Raw genomic sequence first — 20,635 nt, 5'->3', positions numbered from 1 at the left:
CATAATTTCATAAGACAAGAGCCAATGCAAAAAGAGTTCTGTGCTTGGAGTTCTGACATCAGAAAAGAACAAAAATAACAGCCCTTACCTTCCCCATAGCAGAACCTGTACAATGGGAAATCATAGAACAGTTAGAAACCCTGCAAACAGAATTAATGCACCATTCTCCTAATTTCCTTCTTTGATAGGGTTACAACCCTAGTGGATGGGCGAAGAAGTAGATGTGATATATCTTGATACTGGTAAGGGTTTTGACATTTTCATAAGCAAAGTAGGGAAACGCGGTCTAGATGAATTTTCTGTAAGGTGGGTACACAGCTGCTTCAAAGACTGTTCTCAAGGAGTAATCATCAGTGGTTTTCTGCAGTATCGGGAGGGTGTATCTACTGGAGCCTCACTGGGTCTAGTATTATTCAATAGTTTAATTAATGACTTGGCTAATAGAGTGGAGATTATGCTTATAAAATTTGCAGATGACATGAAGCTGGGAAGGGTTGCAAGCACTTTGGAGGACAAGAGAAGAGAGAATTGGCAGAGAATTGGTTTGAAATTAACAAGATGAAATGCAATCAAGACAAGCGCTAAATTCTTCACTTAGGAAGGAAAAATCAAATGCACAACTACAAAATGGGGAATTACTAGCTAGATGGTAGTACAATGGAAGAGGGACTGGGGGTAATAGTGGATTACAAATTGAATGAGTCAGCAAGGTGATGCAATGGCAAAAAAAGTCTGATATCATTGGGATGTATTAACAGGATTGTTGTATGTAAGACATGGGAAGTAATTGTCCCACTCTGCTCAGCACTGGTAAGGCCTCAGCTGGAGTATTGTGTCCAGTTGTGGGCATGGCACTTCAGGAAAGATGTAGACAAGCTAGAGGGAGTCCAGAGGAGAGCAACAAAAATAAAAGATTTAGAAAACCTGACATTTGAGGAAAGATTAAAAAAACTGGGCATGTCTTTTTAAAATAATAAGAGCTGGGAGTTAAATATGGTGAGTAGTCAGGACCAGAGAACAAAACATTTATTTCAGGAGAGACAATTCTTACTTGAAACCAACATTCAGTTAAAAGCTACATTCACTGTACACTTTAGTAAACCCAGAAAACTTCAGCATGGTACTATGAAAGACAGAGAAAGCAGTCTATAGAAAAACTTTACTACGCATAATAGTTTACCTATATATAATCTAGTACCAACTTAATATTTGATATTATGATTGAATAAGTATATGTGCTTAGCTGCAGCCTGGACTCTTTTTTGTGCTTGTATCACACTAGTCAGAGGTCAGATAATGAAGTGCATTACAGCTTTATAATTGGAATCTAAAGAGGACCCTGCATCTCAGGTCTAAGATTGTCTGTCAGGTAGCTAAGGCAAACTGTAGTTATCTGATGTGACAAAAAGTGGTAGATAGAGATTCAGAGTTAAATGCCGTGAGAACTGTAAGCCACAGATAATTAATGTATTATTGGACAGATTCAGCTAACACATACTGTACTGCCCTCCTTCCAGCTCAAAAGGTTTAATATGAGATGCCATTGCTTGATTTTTTCAACAGTAAATAGTCATGTTTTGTGCCAAGCTAGATTGATTCATAGTGACAAGACAGTGTTGGTGTGTGAACACTGTTTGGTGTCAGGGCCCAACTTCTGTTGATTATATAAAACTAAGGAATAGAAATAACTTATATCATTGAAGTGAAGCTGAAACAGAGAGCCATGTCAGGGCACTGCCTTGTGGCATGACAGGGTCCTGCCGGGGCACTGCTCTCAGGTCCCTGATCGCTCTCTGTGGTCCTTGTAAGAAGTTATTCCAAGGCCAGAATACTTTAAGATTTTCCCCTTTACAGGATCTCACTTTTTAAGTCTCTTACAGCTACTTAAACTACTCCTTCACCCAAGCCAACCCTTCTTTTACCTTGATTCAGGGATCCCACAGAACCCCTTTAGGGGGTCTGGGCTGCTAACTTACATAGTTTTCTCCACCTGGGGTCAGGAATCCCACAGCCTTCATTCTAGGTTCTACACTGATAATTCGGGCCAGCTGTAGCACTCAGCTCTGGTCTCTCTCACCCTCACGGCAAAGGTCAGCAGGCTGAAAAGGAACCCTCCTCTTCTCCCAACCCCTTAACTTCTCTGTAGGCTTCTCTTTTATTTCCAGGCCAGTTACCCCGACACAAGCATTTTGGAAAAGAAGTTACCAAATTCCAGAGCTCTTAGTGGTAGAGATCGGTTAATCTCTCAGTCCTAGGCAGTAAACTGGGGTTCTCTGGAAAGCTGCATCCTGCCTGCAGGAAAACCACTAGTGCTGAGCACAATTGGTATAGGCAGGCCAACCATGCAGTGTTCTCTTGATTTGGTAGATGTGTACGTGAGCTCTTTTTCTCTATACCCAACCTCTGAGCATAACACTGTATGCTGAACATGCCACTCATTGTAGACAAACATTGCACAACAAGCTGATCCACAGAAACACAGTCTCAGTCAGGGCAGTCTCCCAAAATGCTTAATGAATGAAGCAGTTCTCTTAGGAAGCCTTCCTCATTCACTTGATTATGGAAATGTATTTATTTAAGAAACAAAGCAAATCCCACAACTATGAAAGGTTCACTTGGATTTAAATATTTGCACAGTGAGTTTCTTTTCTTTAAGGGCCTGATCCAAAGCCCATTGAAGTCACTGGGTCCAGCCCTAAATTTTCATACATGCAAGGGAAAACTAAAGAAACTCCATCAATTTACTTAAAATAATTAGATTACTTGATGTGCAGTATAGGTCACTGAACAAGTGCAAAATGGAAAGGCTGTTATTATACAAAGCTTAATCAGCCACAGGGCAGCCTGTCTAATTACACTAATAAAAGCAGCACTAAAAAGCACGTCAAGTTTCATATTTTTCAGGGACCAAGGTAGCAGTATTAGAAATTCTAGCCAGTAAGAACTAAATCCATGAATGTATTTTGTGACATACCAGCATCTCATGTATAGTAGTAAAGAATCTTTCTTTACATCAGTCTTTATCCTTTCAGTCCCCACATTGTACCTCTCTTGCATCTAGTATGATAAAGACAAAATATTCTTTGGATTGATACAGAACTCATCTTTAGCTTGGTTACTGCTGTAATGTAATACTAATTGATTACTTTAATTAGCTCAGACTATAATTAACCATGAAAGTATGCACACTGCAAAAAAAAAGCTCTGGTTAAAAATTGTGAGATAAGCTTAGATTTAATTATTCTTTTTTCCCCACAGAAAATACATGCTTTTACTGCACTCATCCAAAGCTTTAATTTCCCTAAGAAATAGCCAGCTTTATATTTCATTCTGAATGTTCATTCACTATAATTATAGCATTCATTTCCACAATATTACATCAAAATGAGAGAGAGAATTGCTGAGGGGTGTTGGCAAGTAGCCTATTTTGTTCATCCTGTTTGAACAAATGATATTAAAATTAGAAGGGTCAGAGGATTTTGAAGATGAAGTTCAAGGAGCTAAAGTTGTTTTTGAAAGAGAAACCACACAAACTAAAGAAGTTTACATAATTCTTGTATGCAACCAATAAAAGTAGTACAAAGAGAAAAAAGGAACAGGACAGACTAAGCATTTTAAAGGGTGGTACTGTGAGGGAGATGATAGCTTTGCAGATATTTGAAGCACACGTGGAAGAGAAAATTATATAAAGTTGAATTATTCCATTTTTGTAGGGTGATTTTTAGTTTGGAGGGAGAGGGAATGCTCTTGAAAGCAATATGTCAGAACTTTGGTCATATTTGAAGCCAGGAATTAAAAAGCTGCAGACCCCAAATGAAAAGCTAATGTTATCTACAGCTATCAGCAATGCTCGAAAGGAAAAAATGGAAAAAAATTAAAATACCCACATGTTGTCTGAAATGCTGACAGATGAACTTGAAAATATACATTTATAAAAGAAATGTGGCTTTTTGGTGAGAGGAGAAGAGCTACTGCAAACAAAGCTGCTGAGTTTTGTACCTGTATATAAACTGTTCCGACCCTGATGAGTCCCACCCTCCTGCTAGACACTATTAGGCTGCTTTACTGAACCCAATACTTGGGTCTCACATGCTCTTGGCTTGCTGTAGCTAGTCAGAATTTAGGCACTATCTCTCCAACCTCAGACCTTTAAGTATGCATACAGATGCAGACCCTTGTCTGTTACCAGCTTGGCTGTGGTGTCCCTGCAATCCTCCCCTCAGGTGAACAGATTTGCCCCATCACATGATCCTGTATTGGGTCACCAACCACCTGAAGTCCAGACTGAAAAAAATTCATTTCTTGCAGGTAAGCCACCCTGTTTGGAATATCCAGTGTATTGGTGGGACAATGTCACTCAATGTTAACAAATTTTTAATTATCCTGTAGCAACCTCCAGAGAGGATGTGTGATATGAGACACTGTCCATGTCAGTAGATGGCTGATTCAATACACAGAGGCACAGTGATAGAGTTCATAAAATCAATCAGAATGCATAAGTTTTACATTGACATATTTCCCAAGCTGTCACATAAGGATAGCTGGCAGAAGAGGAGGAGAAGGAATTCATGGCTTGAGATTTCTGTGTTGTGAATAAAGATGATAATTCAGTAAACAGTGTATACTGTTGTCCTAGCCTGAGATATCATTAAAATAAGCTAATGCACAGTAATGCTAGGCCATTAGATTTTAAACAGAAATCCCCATTAAACAAAAAGCACAATAGGACTCTAAATATTATTACAGTATTATACTGTGGGAGCTAAATTCTCAAGTACTTACTACTTACTGAAGCAAAGACTTCCTTGGGCAGCTAAATTGCTTCCTGGAGCTCTGGGGAATGGAAGTAGTGAAGGGGCCACATTCATCTGAAAGGGTTCAGCATCGGCCCAATATGTTGGGAAGTGTGCTGGGGAGCCATTGCCAGCCCCTGCCTGGCTACTGTGGAGAACCCAAGTCGGGGTGCTAGCCTCAGTCAGACATCTTTAGGCTTAGAGAGCACAGGGATGATATTGCCTATCCTGTAGTTTCAAACATTGTGGAAACAACACTTCTTGCCCCCCCATCATGAGGATTTCATTAACTGCATTTTTGAGTGAGTCATTACTTTTGAACTCTTCACAGAACCTAGTTTGCCCATCATGTGTGCATGTAAAGATATCAGGATGATAATTCATTCTGAAACTAACAAGCCACCCACACAAATGCATGGACTTCCCCTTTTCATCCTGACAGACTCCCTTTTCCTCTTTTAATCTTTGATTAACATCTTTTCCTTCTCTGACTCCACATGGCCAAGCAGACTTGCTCCTACCTACTTTCTAGTCCCATAAACAGCTCAGAGACATGAAGTTTATTTATAGTATTTTTTTTCTGCCACCTTTACAGTCTATGCAGCCTCATACTATCAGTAACGTGCAACCCACAACACCAGAGATAAAGGGAAGACTACAGCTCTGACTTTTCTACTCATTCTCTTTCTCCTTTCAGGCTTCTTTCCTGTGTCTTTTTTAGCACTTGGGCTAATGAGTTAATTGGCTTTTTAACTCTCTCCAGCCCACCCCAGTCTATCACCAGATTAGTGCTCTCATAGTCAGGTGTGCTCTGGGCTGACTAATTGGAGTTGCAGTGACTGGTGAACTGACTCAGCTGCTGTTGCCCACCATTCAGTGCCTTTGTGTAGGAGATGTCTTAGGTGAATTGTGCAAGCTGTATAGTTAGGTATGAATTTGCTGACGTAATTCAACATGACTAGCAGCCTTTGAAATCCCTTTGTATCTTCAGGTCTCAGCTTTCAGTACTGCCTGAATCTTTGATTCATTGAGCAAGATATTTCTTTTAGGTCAGTGTCTCTCCTGACTATGTTATTTCTGTTGTTTGACATTGGTCTTACTCAATTTAAGTATTAGCGCTTGTAATCTCCAGTACTCTTCTCAGGCATTCCTAATGTTCAATGTCAGTGCCACCCCAAATTATGTCATCAATGCACACTTTTGCTCCCACCAGACCCTCTAACATCTGGCTCACTGAAATATTTTGGGGCCAAACATATTCAGAAAGGCAGTCTTAGGAAGCAGTGTCTTCCAAATGGTATTTTGAAACTGCCAGTCTTGGAGCTATCAGTGTCCAAGGGGATCAACCAAAATCCTGCCACTATATCTAATTTGCTGAAGAATTTGGCTCCAGCCATTTCAGACATGAGTTCACTTCTTGTGGGCAAGTGGAAGTGTTTCTTTTTATGTTTTTGGTGAGCTCTTTAGGATCCATACACAGCTGTGGTCCCTCTGCTTTTTTCTCTATAGATACCAGGACTCAACCCAACCTATTGGTTCTTCTATTTGCCTAATGATAACATTTGCTGTCATGTTTTCCAACTCTTCTTCTAGCTCCTTTTTTAAGACTTATAGAACATTTCATGTAGCCTGTATTACAGATTCTGTATCTTCTCTTAAGTATATCTTATATATTACTGGAAGAACATATTTTCTGTGAATACAGCTTCATATGATGCTATTAATACTCTTACATCTGGTTCTTTCTCTCTATGGAATGTATCCTCTTAATGAGACTAAGGACCTCACATGTATGTAGGACCAAGATGTCTTCCTTGCCTCTGCATGCCACCACAAACTCTTTATCATTCCCCCTTTGAATTGAGGTGTCAGTGTGTACTAGCCCAACACTGGAACTGTTTCTGTTACAGTCTTTCAGACACTTTTGATTCTTCCACTTTTCTGTGCTCCTTACCTCTCTCTACTTCAGTATCTCTAGTTAATTTACTTGTCTCCCCAGAGTCTCTTGTATATCGTAAGTGCCATTTGTGTACATTTTAACTCGCTAATCTTTTGTTTTTCAGCCTTCTCTATTATTGTACTTAGGAACAGCTCTTCTTCTTCACTTGTGGAATCCTTTTCTGCACTTTATATATATATTTCCTTGCCTTCTCTGCACATTTTAACATAATGGTTTGGTTTATTACAGCTTCTACATACTTGCCCAGATGATAGGCATTTCCTATATTCATGTTGGTTGCTACATCACTGAGATCGTTTCCAGCTTTCCATGTTTCTGTCTTTGGACAATTTAATTTTTGAGAACTTTTTGTTTGCTACCTTAGCTATAGTACTCCCAGTCATGACGTCTGTGCATTTCTCTCAGGTTTTTATCGAGTTTCTGTTTGTTCGGCTGCTTGGCATATACATATTGCCCTTTCTAGTGTCAGATCCATACTCCTGGGTAACCATTCACACACTTTTTTATGCCAGGACAATCTAGTCTTCAGTGAAAGAGCCTTTAAATATTCCATATTCACAAGGCTTATTTTTAATTTTAAATCGGTGACAAACTCCACTATTGTTTCCCCTTCAGTCTGTGTTCTGAACATCTTTCCCTCATAAATAACCTTTTTACTAAGGACACAAAGATCCCCAACCACTCCCATTATTTCTGCAAAGCTTCTCCCTTCCTCTCCCCACCACATTGTATACATCTGGGGCATCTGTGCCTACCACTGTTAAGAACAGAGTAAACTCTTCTTCATCCTCCTCCAGTTTATTTGCCCCCTGTGACTTTCATGTACCATTTAAATTGGTGTTTGAAATGTTTCCAGGCACATTCAACATTTTCCCCGATTCTCAGGACAGTTAGGGGAGTTACTGCAGTTGCACAGGCTCTGTGGCAGCCATTGCAATGTTAACTTTCTCAATGTGGCTTCCAACACTCTGTGCCTTCTATTGCTGGTCCCATGTAGTATCATACTGATGAGCAGAGACCTGGGTCAAGATAAAACCATTAAAACAACCAGAAACTATGTACAGACATGAGGTAAAAACACTGTCTGCTGCTTTGTGTAGCTGCAGCCTGCGACTACCCTGTCTGGGCTGCTGTGTTTCATTCTACCCCAGCAGTAAATGTGACTCGGGAAATCAAAGACTGCATCTAGAGTATACAGGAAATGTAGAGATACCACATTTCCTGGAGGACTTACTCTATTGTCCAAGTTCCCTCAATCACTTCTCTCTTACAGGCCCCCAGGTATTCCACCCCTCCACACCTGAATCTGCAGAGGAAGCTGCTCTACTAATGGCAGCACAGGGGGCTGCCCTGCACAAATTGCTCCTATCCATGCATTGGCCCTGGGCTCCTTCCTCAGTTAATTCCTTTGCTCCAGTGTAATGGGTGTGTGGCTGGCAAGGTTACTGCTACCAAGCTCAGTTGCTGAAAGGGAAAAAGCAGCACTACTATGAAGCACCTGTTATGAGACGCTCCCCGGCAAGCAGATATTGTTTCACAAGCAGCACAGTGCAGCCTTTAGTGGCCAATGGGGGAACTGAGGTAGCTGAGGGAATAGTTCTAAAATTGAGAGCATTGCAGCCACCAAAACGGAACCAGTTCAGGACACCTGTGATAATTTACTCAATGGTGAAAACTCTGTATTATGTACAGCAGGGTAAGTCAATAGATAGACCATGATCCAAATCCAGACCTCCAGATGCTTTTGAATGGACTGCAAAAAATGTATTTATTTATCATGATTGTTATTGCGGTGTGAAAAATGTTTCTCTGGAGCCTGGATCTTGACTATACCTTGACCAAGAAATTTGGACCTTGACAAAAAATAATTAACTACCCCTGGTGCAGTAGGGAGAGACTTCTTGCACCCTCTCAAGTAATCCTACAGCAATGAAAGGTCAAGCAAAATGGTGCCCAAAGTATGTGAAGAAAAGGAGAGAGAGAGGGGAAAATGAGGGGCAGAAGGAGGGAGTTGGAAGAGTTATGTCCCTTGACTGTTGGTATGTAACAGTGGTAGAGGGCCAAATTCTGCTCTTATTTACACCGAGATAAATCCAGATTCACTCCATTTCTATCACTGAAGTTTCTCCAGGTTTACACAGATATAACTGAGAGCAGCATTCAGCCCTATTATGTGTAATTAAATGAAAATTATAGATGATATGTTAGCTCTAAAACAGAGAACTTTTTCTGAATATAAGTGATTTCACTTCAGTTTCCAAGCCTGAACACAAAACTTTTCAATTTCTGTTCACATGCCACCATTCCTCCCCTGACACCCCACAGTTTTGCTTAGAGTTTTTGGATTTGAAACCATGTGAGCTGAGAGTTTCACATGGTGTTGATCAAAAACCATCAATCAGTCCAGTGTCATTTGAACTACAGGATCCTTTCAATTAAAACATTTTGCATTTGTAATGAAGCCTGAATCCAGGCCTGGATTTTGATTTTTATATAATAATAATAATTTGCATTTAAAATGTTTCAGTCAATATTTCATAACTGGTGAACATGCAGGGCAAAATTCATTGTGTGAATGGCATACGGGAATAAGAATGGAAAAAATCTGTCCTACTGAGTCTTGTTAATATTCTAGAAATTGTTCAAACCAATGTTACAAATCTTAATATTAGATCTATATAAATACATCTGCTTTCATGCAATGTTAGGTGACTTCACCAGCATTAAACACTCAAATGTTTTCTTGAGTGAGGTCTTTAAATGGATTTGAGCTAACAATTGCCATAGTTACCAATAGCAAAGTTACCATTACTCTTGTGAAGTACATTTCCCACAATGCTATTAACTTTTGTATTCGAGGCAATGTTTGCAATTCCACAAACTTCTCATGTTAAAATGCTGCTCTGAGCTACTACCAACAAACCAAATGTACCTTTGTTTCATTTTGAATCAGTCAAGTTCAAATTCCTGCTTAGTGTTTGGATATTAGCTGAAATTTTAATGGTACATAAAACTAAAGCAGGTAGAATACTGGGAAAGATCCATCTGTGTGCATGTAAATGTGATCTTTTGGTGCAAGTGATGATAGTGTCCATAAAGAATGTGTGCAGGTGATCTGCAAATGAAATTTTCCAAATTTGCCTTTATACACTTATCACTGCAGAGCTGGCAGGATCCCGAATACAATAAGAGTTTAATTTCACAAAGAAGTATCCTCACTACAGATGACTGCCACAATGCTTATATGAGGGAACAGAAATATTGTAACTACATGTATAAAGTGACAAGCATAGTGATGTATTCCATATATAATAATAATAACTTTTATGACACCTTAGAAATGTATATTCACAGTATTGCCAAGTCTTTAATTATTATCACTTTATAATAAAGCAATGTGCTAAAATATGGACTTTAATATATGGTATTACTTCAGACAATAATTAATGAGCCATATTGTACTGCTCAGATACAGGTGTTTTAAGCAAGCCTTATTATTTAAGGTGTAACATTAATGCTTATGAGAGACTGGCTACCTCAGGGCTTTGCTAATAACCTCCAAACCTTTAGCTTGGAGGTCACCAGCATGAATGCAACCCAACTCAGTCGAACTTCAACACAATTCCCATTTAAGGGATGTTTGCTAGCCACACCTCACAAACTCACAACCATACTTGGCACTAATTGGCACACTCAACAGAAAAGCCAAGAACTGCTTGGATCATGGAGACTGAACTACTCCTGTTACTGCTAAAGGAAGTCCCCCACAGGTCAGGACTGAGGGATGCTAGCAAGGAAACTTGCCCTGGTCCTGTCCTGTAGATAAACAAAGCATTTTGATTATCCAGAGCTGTCAAGCAGGATAATCTAGACAATTTATTTAAACTAGAGTTTACAGTTATCAAATTTCTTATAAAAACTGAAAAAATAGCCTATAGGGCTTAATTCTGCCCAGATATACACTTCCTGTATTTCCATTTGCTTTAGCAGGATTGCACAGGGTGTCAGTCAGGTAAAAGTTTGGCCCAGAGTGTCACTGCCATTTGAGAGAGGACAATGTTAGGTTTTCTGTTTAAAATGTTTCACTTGTTGCCTGCACGAAAGTGGGAGAAGGAGTCAAATTTCTTCACTGCTAAAGTGATGCTTGTGTAGGCTTTGAAAGCAACTACTTTCTTGACAGAAACAATGGTGTAGGAGGAAGCGGGGGAGGGTACAGGTTTGTTAATAATATCAGCTAATATGAGCTATGATACCCAGAAAGAAAGAAATTTTTTACATGTACTGCATTTGTGCCTGTGCTCCTCAGTCACCTACTAAAGCAGTAAAATGCCCCACTCCCCATCAAGAAGAGAGGAATTTTGAGCAACCACTGGAGAGGAATGCAGTGACCACATGGGGAGGGACAGAAGGGCTGCCCCCTCTTTAGTCTGCTCCCTTCCCATTGACTGGAAATGGGAGAACGGGCTTGTTAATTGACTTTTACAGAATACCTTCCTTGCCTGTTTAAGCTACCTGGGCTTTTTAAAAGCCTCTTTTTCTGGCGAGCTACCCCATCCTTCCCTTAATATTCTGTTGATGCTGTGTTACTTAGGATTCTGTGGGTCTGACAATTGCCCATTTTGGGATCAGGAAGGAATTTTTTCCATTGCACAAAATTGGCAAGAGGTCTGATTTTTTTCCCCATTCTTCTTGCCATTATGGAGGCACAGTTAGGTTACAATGTTAAAACATAAAACATTTAACATTAGGGAAAATAAAATTCTTTCAGCTTGTTGCAACTTCCAGCCAGTGTTGATAAGGATGAAAGGGACCAGCTTCTGGATGGCTCTACTTCAATTTATTAATTGTATGGTGGGAGTCCTGTCCACCACACTGGACTCAGTTAAATGCCTGATATATGTGATTGGGACATGGGGACATAAAACCCCTCAATAGTGTTAAATAAAGTTGTAGCCTGCCACTTAAAATCCAGCCCATTTATCTGTCATTCGTTCACCTGTGTGTCCTGATCAAAATAGGACTTATGCTGAAAGAACTGGACAATAATTTTAACTGCAGGGGAAATTCTTGAAAGGAACAAAATATCTGGCTAAAAGTCATTTTACCATCTTGACAGTGGTAAAACATGGCCAATAATAAATTATCTTGAATCCTTTGAAAGGCAAAAGGATACAAATAAAAATACCTTTGAAAAGATGCCTATTATTTCAATAATTTAGAATTGGAATTAGTACAACCAGTTAACCAAGAGAAAAAATTGTGCCTAGTATGCTTGTGCTTTATCAAAGGCTTGTAAATCCTAGACATTATATTTGATAAACTAATGAATTATTTATAAATCATCAAGTTCCAGTATGAGAGTCAACGTTCTGGTGTATGGTACCATACTGTGAGAAGCTACCATTGTGTACCTCAGCATAGTGAATCAGAAGTTAACAGACCTTGTAAAGGCTTGAGCACTATAAATCTTGCTCATGCTGTCACATGGATGGGGCAGTTGGGCCAAGTCATCCACCAAATGTGCAGTCTCCCTCATACCACCAATGAAACTGCTGCATCCAAATTAGCAGTAGTGTATGGGATGGTGATTGGTTGAGTTACCTCTGATAGCACAATGATCTAGGACTGTTGGCATGTCATAAATACATGCCTCGTTGTTCCAAGGCTGTAATTAGAAAAGTTAAAATAGCTGATAACTTAAAAATTGGATAGTAATAGACTGACTTTTGAACCTGGTGATATTCTAAACAAAAAAGAGCTTTCACTCATCATTGTAGCTGTTTTTATCACTTCACACCAACTAAAGGGCAGTGTAGGCTTCAGAGTTATTATTAGATAGGACTTAATATAGTCACCCTGATTGCATCAACCTCGTTACAGGTTAGTAAATAGTACTTAGCTAGTCATCCAATTTTGTTTCATCTACTGAAGAAATATGCAAAAACAAGGCATTTGTAATCTCATGTATAGATTCGATTGTAATGGTTGGGTTGATGTCCTAACCTGGTCTCTCTCACACACTGCAAGTACAGTTTTGCTGTAAAGGGGGAAGGAAGAACAGCAGGACTGACTGTATCTGTCAGCCATTGTACACCACAAAACAAGGGCACAGGAACTCTAGAGATTACAGCAACTTTGGGGTGTCAAAGGCGATCACAGAATTGCTCCACAGAAATCTTCCCTCCTGGCTTTCTCCCTGCCTCGATGGAGCTTTCCGTGCTATGCAAAGGGGATAGGATTGGTCCCTATGCACAAGTAGCAAGTGAGAACCGAAGGGGTCCTGCCAACTTTTTCAGTTATGAAAATTAGGAACTATAGAAGAGTGTTATTTGGTAATCCTCAGAGAAAAACCAATTCTGCTCTCTGTTTACACAAAATCATGCTACTTGTTTAAAGCATTTAAGCCTCATGCTCACACTCTGTAATTACTAGCTCAGTACAATGAGCACTTGGTTTTCCTTCATGCAGCATTAGTAAAATGGATAACCTTTTCTGTACAGTATGATTTTTGATATCTGAAAATGAGACTGCTTCATTAATAGCTTTGAGGGAGGATAACTACTGAATGTTCTTTGACTGCCAAGCAAATTAAACCAATACAAATCTGATCCCAGCTTGAGAGGGCTACTGAGGCAAGTTGTCATTCAGCATAGGTTAATGTAGTCTACAAGAGATTCTTTATGTTCCACCGTTTGCTTTTTTTATTTATACTTTCCACTGTGAATTTTTAACTTCCAATTTCCCTTCACTCACCAATATTTAGGGCTAAATTCCACTACCAATATTCACACTGAGTAGCATCTTACTCCACAAATAGTTGCACTGATTTCTTATTGTACCCTCTGTGGGAAGGGTAAAGTAAGTAGACAAACACATTTTACTTGTGATACATATTAATTAAGAGTTAAATAATGGCTTTGTTTTGAGCCCTGCCTAAAGTCTCGCAGAGATTCAAAATCTCCCTCCCAACTTTCTTCTGCCCCAGGTCAATACACAGCATAGTGAACATCACCACAGCATGCTGGCACAGTTTCAGTGGCCAGTGTACTGGGGGCACAGAGCCAGGTTCCTCCCATTTCCTGCTCATTCAAACTCATATGCATGGAATTAGGGAGATGGGAGGAGAAGCATGGCAGCCCCAAAGAGGTCTCTCTCTTCACACACACAGCTCCTCATGGTATGGGCAGAGGAGTAAGATCATGTCTTATGCCCCTATATTTCCCTACACAGGCATGTAGGATGGGCCACAATCTGTCCCTAAGGGCTCAGTTTTAAATTCAGAGTAAGAAGAAGGCTGGTGCTACATCTAGGAAGGTGTAAAAGCCACAGTCCTGCTTCCACCCTTTCCTTTTTTTGGAGGGGAAGACATCACCCACAGAGGTACTAGCAAGGAGCTGCCTTTGTTTTCAGGGTTGTCTGCGACCACTGTGCAAAAGATGGAGGCTTCTTTCACTCTCCCCCATCTCTGCACTTGCTAGGCATTGGCCCTAATATTAAAATAGATGAAGATCAGTACTACACCATACTGCTCCAACTTTATGCTTAATGATCTGGATGTATGGTTGATTTTGTCACAGAAGGCTGGGAATCATAGAAATATAGGGCTGGAAGGGACCTTAAAAAGTCATGAAGTCCAGGCCCCTCTGCTGAGGTAGGATCAAGTAAATGTAGACAAACCCTAATAGATACTTGTCCAACCTCTTCTCAAAAACCTCAAATCATCGTGATTCTACAATCTGCCTTGGAAGCGTATTCAGAGTTTAAGATTTTCCTAATATCCCCTAAATATCCCCTAAATCTCCCTTGCTGCAGATTAATCCCATTACTTTTTGCCCTACCTTCAGTGGACATGGAGAACAATGGTTCACAATCCTCTTTATAACAGCACTTAACGTATATGAAGACTTTTCAGATCCCCCATCAGTCTTCTTTTCTCAAAACTAAACATACCCAGATTTTTTTAACCTCTCTGCAGAATTCAGATTTTCTAAACTTTTTCTCATTTTTGTTGCTGTCCTCTGGACTCTTTCCAATTTGTCCACATCTTTTCTGAAGTATGGTGCCTACAACTGGATACGGAACTCCAACTGACACCTTACCAATGTCAAGTAGAGCAGGACAGTTACCTCCTGTGTCTTACATACAGTGCTTCTTTTAATACACCCCAGAATGATATTTGACTTTTTCACAACTGCATCGCATTGTTGAGTAATTCAATTTGTCATCCACTATTACTCCCACATCCTTGTTAGCAGTACTACTGTCCATTATTCCCCATTTTGTAGTTGTGCATTTGATTTTTTCCTTCCTAAGTGAGATACTTTGCACTTATGTTTATTCAATTTCACCTTGTTGATTTCTGACCAATTCTCCAATTCATCAGGGTAACTTTGAATTCTAATTCTGCCCACCAAAGTGCTTGGAATGCCTCCCAACTTGGCACCTGCAAATCTTATAAATACACTCTCTATTAGTCACGTCACTAATGAAAATATTAACTAGTACCAGATCCAGGATTGACCCCTGTGGGGCTTCACTAGAGAGACAATCCCAGTTTCATAGTGAACATGGTCTTTGAGAATGATCTTTCACCCAGTTCTGCATCCAGTTTAAAGTAATTGCATGTAACCTGCATTTCCCTAATTTACTTGTGAGAATGTAACCTGCAGGACTATGTCAAAAGCCTTACTAAAATCAAGATATATCATGTCTATTGCTTCCCTCCATCCACACGGCTAGTAACCCAAGAAGGAAATTAGTTTATTTTGGCATGATTTATTCTTAACAAACCTTGCTGGCTCTTTCTTATGGCCTTATTATCCTCCAGGTGCTTTCGAACTGATGGAACCAATTATTAAACAAATATCTTTCCAGGTATGTGGGTTAAACTGACTGGTCTCAAATTCTCCATCTCCTCTTTATTTCCCCTTTTAAAGATAAGTACTACATTTGCCCTTCTCCATTCCTCTGGGACGTCACCTGTCCTCTATGAGTTCCTGAAATAATTACCAATGGTTCTGAGATTGCTTCAGCTAGTTCCTTAAGTACCCCAAGACAAAATGTCATCAGGCCTTGCAAACTTGAATACATCTAACTTATCTAAATATTCTTTAACCTGTTCTTTTCTTATTTTGACTTGTGTGTCTTCCTCCTTGTTTCTTAATATAATTGTGTTGAGCATCTGATCACAGTTAACCTTTTTAGTGAACACTGAAGCAAAATAGGCATTAAATACTTCAATCTTCTTGATATCATCAGTTATTAGCTCTCCTTTCCTGCTAAGTAGAGGACTTACACTTTCCTTCATCATTCAATTAGTTTTATTCTCCAGCTGGTCTTGTATTTCAACATACAGTTTTTTGTCTGGAAATTTGATCAGGATAGATAATAGGTCCTGACAGGATGGTCCAAGTGCACACTTATCTCTGTGGTAGCTTCTGATGATGAAGGAGAAAGATGTTGGTGATCAAAGCCTAGACTCTCAAAGGTAGTTAAGCACCTAGCTCCCATTGAGGATTTGGGCCCAAGTTTTTAGTAGTCTGTGGGTCGGATTTAGCCACTGTTACTCACATTGAGTAGCTCCTTACTTCACAAGTGTCCCCAAATATAGCAGAACTACTCGTGGAGTTAAGATGAGTAAGGGTTGGAGAATTAGGTTCTTTTGCATCTATCATCTTTAATTATATAAACACTATCCTTAGCTCCATTACCAGATACCATAAAACCAAACCTCAAAAACTGTGGTTAAGACATGCTTTCAAATAAATTAAGGATCAAATCCTTGAAAGTGCTGAGCACCTGCAATAGGACTTCAGAGATATTGATCCCTGACAGTATAGTTTCCACAGAGGTGATGATTTGAGACTGCCCAAATATGCAGTTTATAAAGATAGGTACATGGAAACATAACATTGAATTATATTCTGATAAATCAATGTTTTACAGAACATTTCTAAGAAGTTCTCTACCTACAGTTTTTTAACATAATTTATCTAGGAATTTGGACAGCTGTTCAGATGTTATAAAATACATCTCTCAAAATCTGAAGCTATGCCAATGTGCTTTAATGATATTACCAAACATAAGCCTACAACTTTCTTTGCCATTTAAATGATCTAATAAAAAATTAAGTACCTGGGGATTTTTCTTATTCCCTTGATTAATTCCCTTTCAAAGGTTAACTTCCCTTCCTTCTTAGTAAAATGCATAAAAATGTGCTATATTAAAAAGATATATAGTTCACCTCGACATGTAAAGGCTAGCAGAATGAGCATGTTACATGCTTTATTGCTTACTGAGACCATTTTTGTACTTTACCCTCTTCATTCAGCTGGAGACTGTTTAATCCCAGAATCAAACTAAAAATGTTGCAGTTTTGTAAAGAATGACAGTCCCCAACTTTAAATTGTGTCTCCTGTTATATTAGTAACTGCTTCCCTTCATATGAATGTCACTTGAAAGAGATGGAGTGGAATTCAAGTCAGGTATTAAATTCTGTGATGACTTTAACCTTCAGAAAGTTGTGATGTGTAGTGGTTAGAGCAGTAGCCTGACAATGCTGTGTTCTCCATATCTGCAATGTACATTGCCTATGTGCACCTGATAGCATTGTCTTTGATTTAATTTAAAGAGTTCTTGCAATAATATATTAGTGAAGAAAATTAAGAACATCATGTTACGAGCAATTGTGGATTAAGGCATAAGCAGCATGGAGCGTGCCTATGACCTCCACTTTTGAAATCACATGAAATCATAATCTTAGATTTCATTTAAATACAATATTTCTAGCCTTTGTGGTTGTGAATAAGAGCCCAACTATACCTGCTGCAGCAATTTCTGCCAGGTAGTGCAGACAGCACAGAATAACTGGAAAGATTTGAACAGCTCCATGCATCTCAGCTCTGACACCTGTTGCTTTTAGAGTACCCTCCAATAATACAATATGATCATTGTGTAATGCGGGTAAGTCTTCCTGCTGCCATTATGTCATGATGATGACTTCCACCTAGTCTGTCTATCATGTGTAATTATATTATGACCCCTATTATCATAGTATCCTTATACCAACCCTGTAAGACAAGGAAATACAACTATCCCCATTTCACAGATGGAGAACTGAGGCACAGAAAGTTAAGTAATTTACCCAGGTTATATGTAGCAGAACATGGATCTGAACCAAGGCCCCCAGAAGCCAAGATTAGTGCCCTAATCACTGACCTATCCTTCATCTCATGGGTCAGAGCCCTCTATGTGGGTGGATGCTGAGTCTTCTTTCTCTGGGACACAACCCAGCTGGCCTGAAGACAGGAAGAGGGAGATGGAGAATGTTGTGCCTACAAAAGATAAGAAGGGGCAGATCCCATACAACACCAGCAAATTACTTTTATGTGCTATAGCCCAAGCAGAGGTGGAACTGCACCATGGGGTGGAGTTTGAGGTGAAGTCTATCTTAGCCCTACATTGCCTTAAAGTAGCTCTAGCTGTGATTGTTTCCTGTTGCCCTGAAATGTATCTTTGCTACTATCTATTATATAACTACTAATCATTACAGGTAAGGTCTCTGTTATACAGGAGGTCAGGCTAGATTACCACAATGGTCCCTTCTGGCCTTGGAATCTATGAAGCGAAGTATCATGTGGGCATTCATGGACATAAATCATTTGTCATCCATTGAGGGTTAGGGGATTACACAGCTAAGTGATAAAATAAAAAATAAAGCCCCTATCCTTGCTAAAGCTTTGCTTGTTTTGTTTTTCACTTAGGATTACCGAGTGAATATCTTTCTCCGTCAGAATTGGAATGATCCACGCCTTGCATATAGCGAATATCCAGATGACTCTTTGGATTTAGATCCATCCATGTTAGATTCTATTTGGAAACCTGATTTGTTCTTTGCTAATGAAAAAGGTGCCAACTTTCATGAAGTTACGACAGACAACAAGTTGTTACGAATTTTCAAAAATGGAAATGTTCTTTATTCTATCAGGTGAGTCTCTGACAAAGGAATTTTTTTTTAATACTTTTAACAGGCAGAGACACTTGGAACTGGATATCCCCAATTGTTATTTATGCAATTAAATTATGCTGTGAAGTCAATGTGAGTTTTGAGTGCTGAACTGGTACTACAATAACACCCACAGGCATCAAAAGAGAACAGGGTCCCATTATACTGGGCACTTAACTTACCCGTAGTAAGAGATCATCCCTGCCCTGAAGAGCTTATGATAGAAATAGACAAGACAACAGGTGAGAGAAAAATAAAGAATTATTATCCCCATCTTACAGATGAGAAACTGAAACACAGAGAGATTATGTGGCTTGCCCAGGGGCAACAGGAAGTTTTTGGCAGAGCCAGTGAGAAAATGCAGACCTCCTGAGCATTATTATTTGGGCAGGGCTATATATGAGTTCAAATTCTAGCCTTCATTCTAAATATTTTCCCATGATCATAAATGTTCAGGAGACCAGAGATGATACTTTTCACATAGTCCTATTCCCCCAGCCATTTCCTTCTTCCTTCACTTAATTGTTGTAGCTGCTCTTAAATGTTGAAACTAGGAACAGTTTAATATATCAGTAGCCACACAGTACTCAAAGAGCTGCTCACATATTATTGGAAGGGGGAAGCATCCTGGAGACAGAAGTATTCACTTTTTTTTTTTTTTACATTTTGTGAAACATTTTGGAAGTTGTACCTACCTAACGTAATAAAACAAATATTGACAAAATCAAGTTACTCTGATGATTACTGCCTTACTTCTCTTCTTTTCTTTAACACTTCTGCTCTGGCTTTACTGTAGCAGCCAATATTCTCATAAACACCTAAGCCCAGATCTTCAAAAAGTATTTAGGCATCTAACGTTGATTTCAGTCCTTAACTAGAGATTACTGCCTTGTACCATTTGAAAGTTAGGCTTTGAAGCTTTCATAAGGTGTATGCAATTGGTTTTAGCTCTAAAACTTTTTAAGGTATCACTCACTACTTATAGAAACTAAGGTGTGTGTAGGGGGAAGATACGAGTAATCAATAAGGTGTGATTTCAGTGTCCCATGTGGTATTTCACAAATTAGCACTAGAAATCAATAATAAAGTGTTTCAGGAGTGAAGTTCTAGGGCCTGATTTTCCTTTGCATTACATTCCAGTTTTATACTAATCACCACTTCACACTCTTACCTATGTCCTAAAAAATCCAATCTACTTGACAGATTTATTTGTAAAATACATCTATCACCACTACCATATGGAACAGCAATTCAATTTTACAGTAACAGCTAACATTTTGATCAACTGCACTTTATCTCATTTTTCAGCATTCCCCTCAGTTTTATGATTGATAGTACATTTCAGAGCAAAATGTACTCCTCTCATTTGGTGTTTCACCTTGCATTCTTTTAAGGTATTGCATTCTACGGGGGGCCTTTTGGTCTGATAAAGAGAGGAGTCTGCATATGAACTGATGCATTAGAAGTTCTCATGTTTGGGTGCACTACATGGGGAAGTTTTGCCAATGACTTCTATGGAATTTGGTCTGTCTTGTCTGGATCAGATAGAATAAAGTAGTTTGAGTGCACATTGAAAAGAATGTGACACATTACTATACTAAAGGTATAAAACCAAAAATTAATTGTGCTGAGAGCAATATCCAATTAGTTCACACAGTTCTTGTGGTGCCAAGGTAATTCCAGTGATTACTCTACCATAATTTAATTGCCAAAAATTTTCAACAGGAATAACAGACCCAATCAATGAAAAAGATTCAAAATTGTATAATCAACTTGTAGGTGAATATTCATCTGAATTTAAGGTAGTTTTGCATTTGATGAATATAAAGAAGGTAATTCTGAAATAGTTGTCATTCAAAAGAGAATGCTGAAAACCCT

The 20,635-nt window shown here is 39.1% G+C and overlaps 1 protein-coding gene across 1 annotated transcript in view; it reads left to right on the top strand.

The window, feature by feature from the left end:
- Nucleotides 1–20,635, top strand: part of GLRA3 (glycine receptor alpha 3) — a 140,256-nt gene that overhangs the window by 58,761 nt on the left and 60,860 nt on the right. Inside the window, exon 4 of the mRNA XM_032780174.2 lies at nt 18,516–18,739. Within this exon, the coding sequence (XP_032636065.1) occupies nt 18,516–18,739 (224 nt within the window). The remainder of the gene's footprint in view (nt 1–18,515; nt 18,740–20,635) is intronic.

Source organism: Chelonoidis abingdonii, chromosome 5 (genome assembly GCF_003597395.2).
Source record: "Chelonoidis abingdonii isolate Lonesome George chromosome 5, CheloAbing_2.0, whole genome shotgun sequence".
NCBI lineage: Eukaryota > Metazoa > Chordata > Testudines > Testudinidae > Chelonoidis > Chelonoidis abingdonii.
Note: the sequence above shows the minus strand (reverse complement) of the source record. Positions and strands in the feature narration are given on the sequence as shown.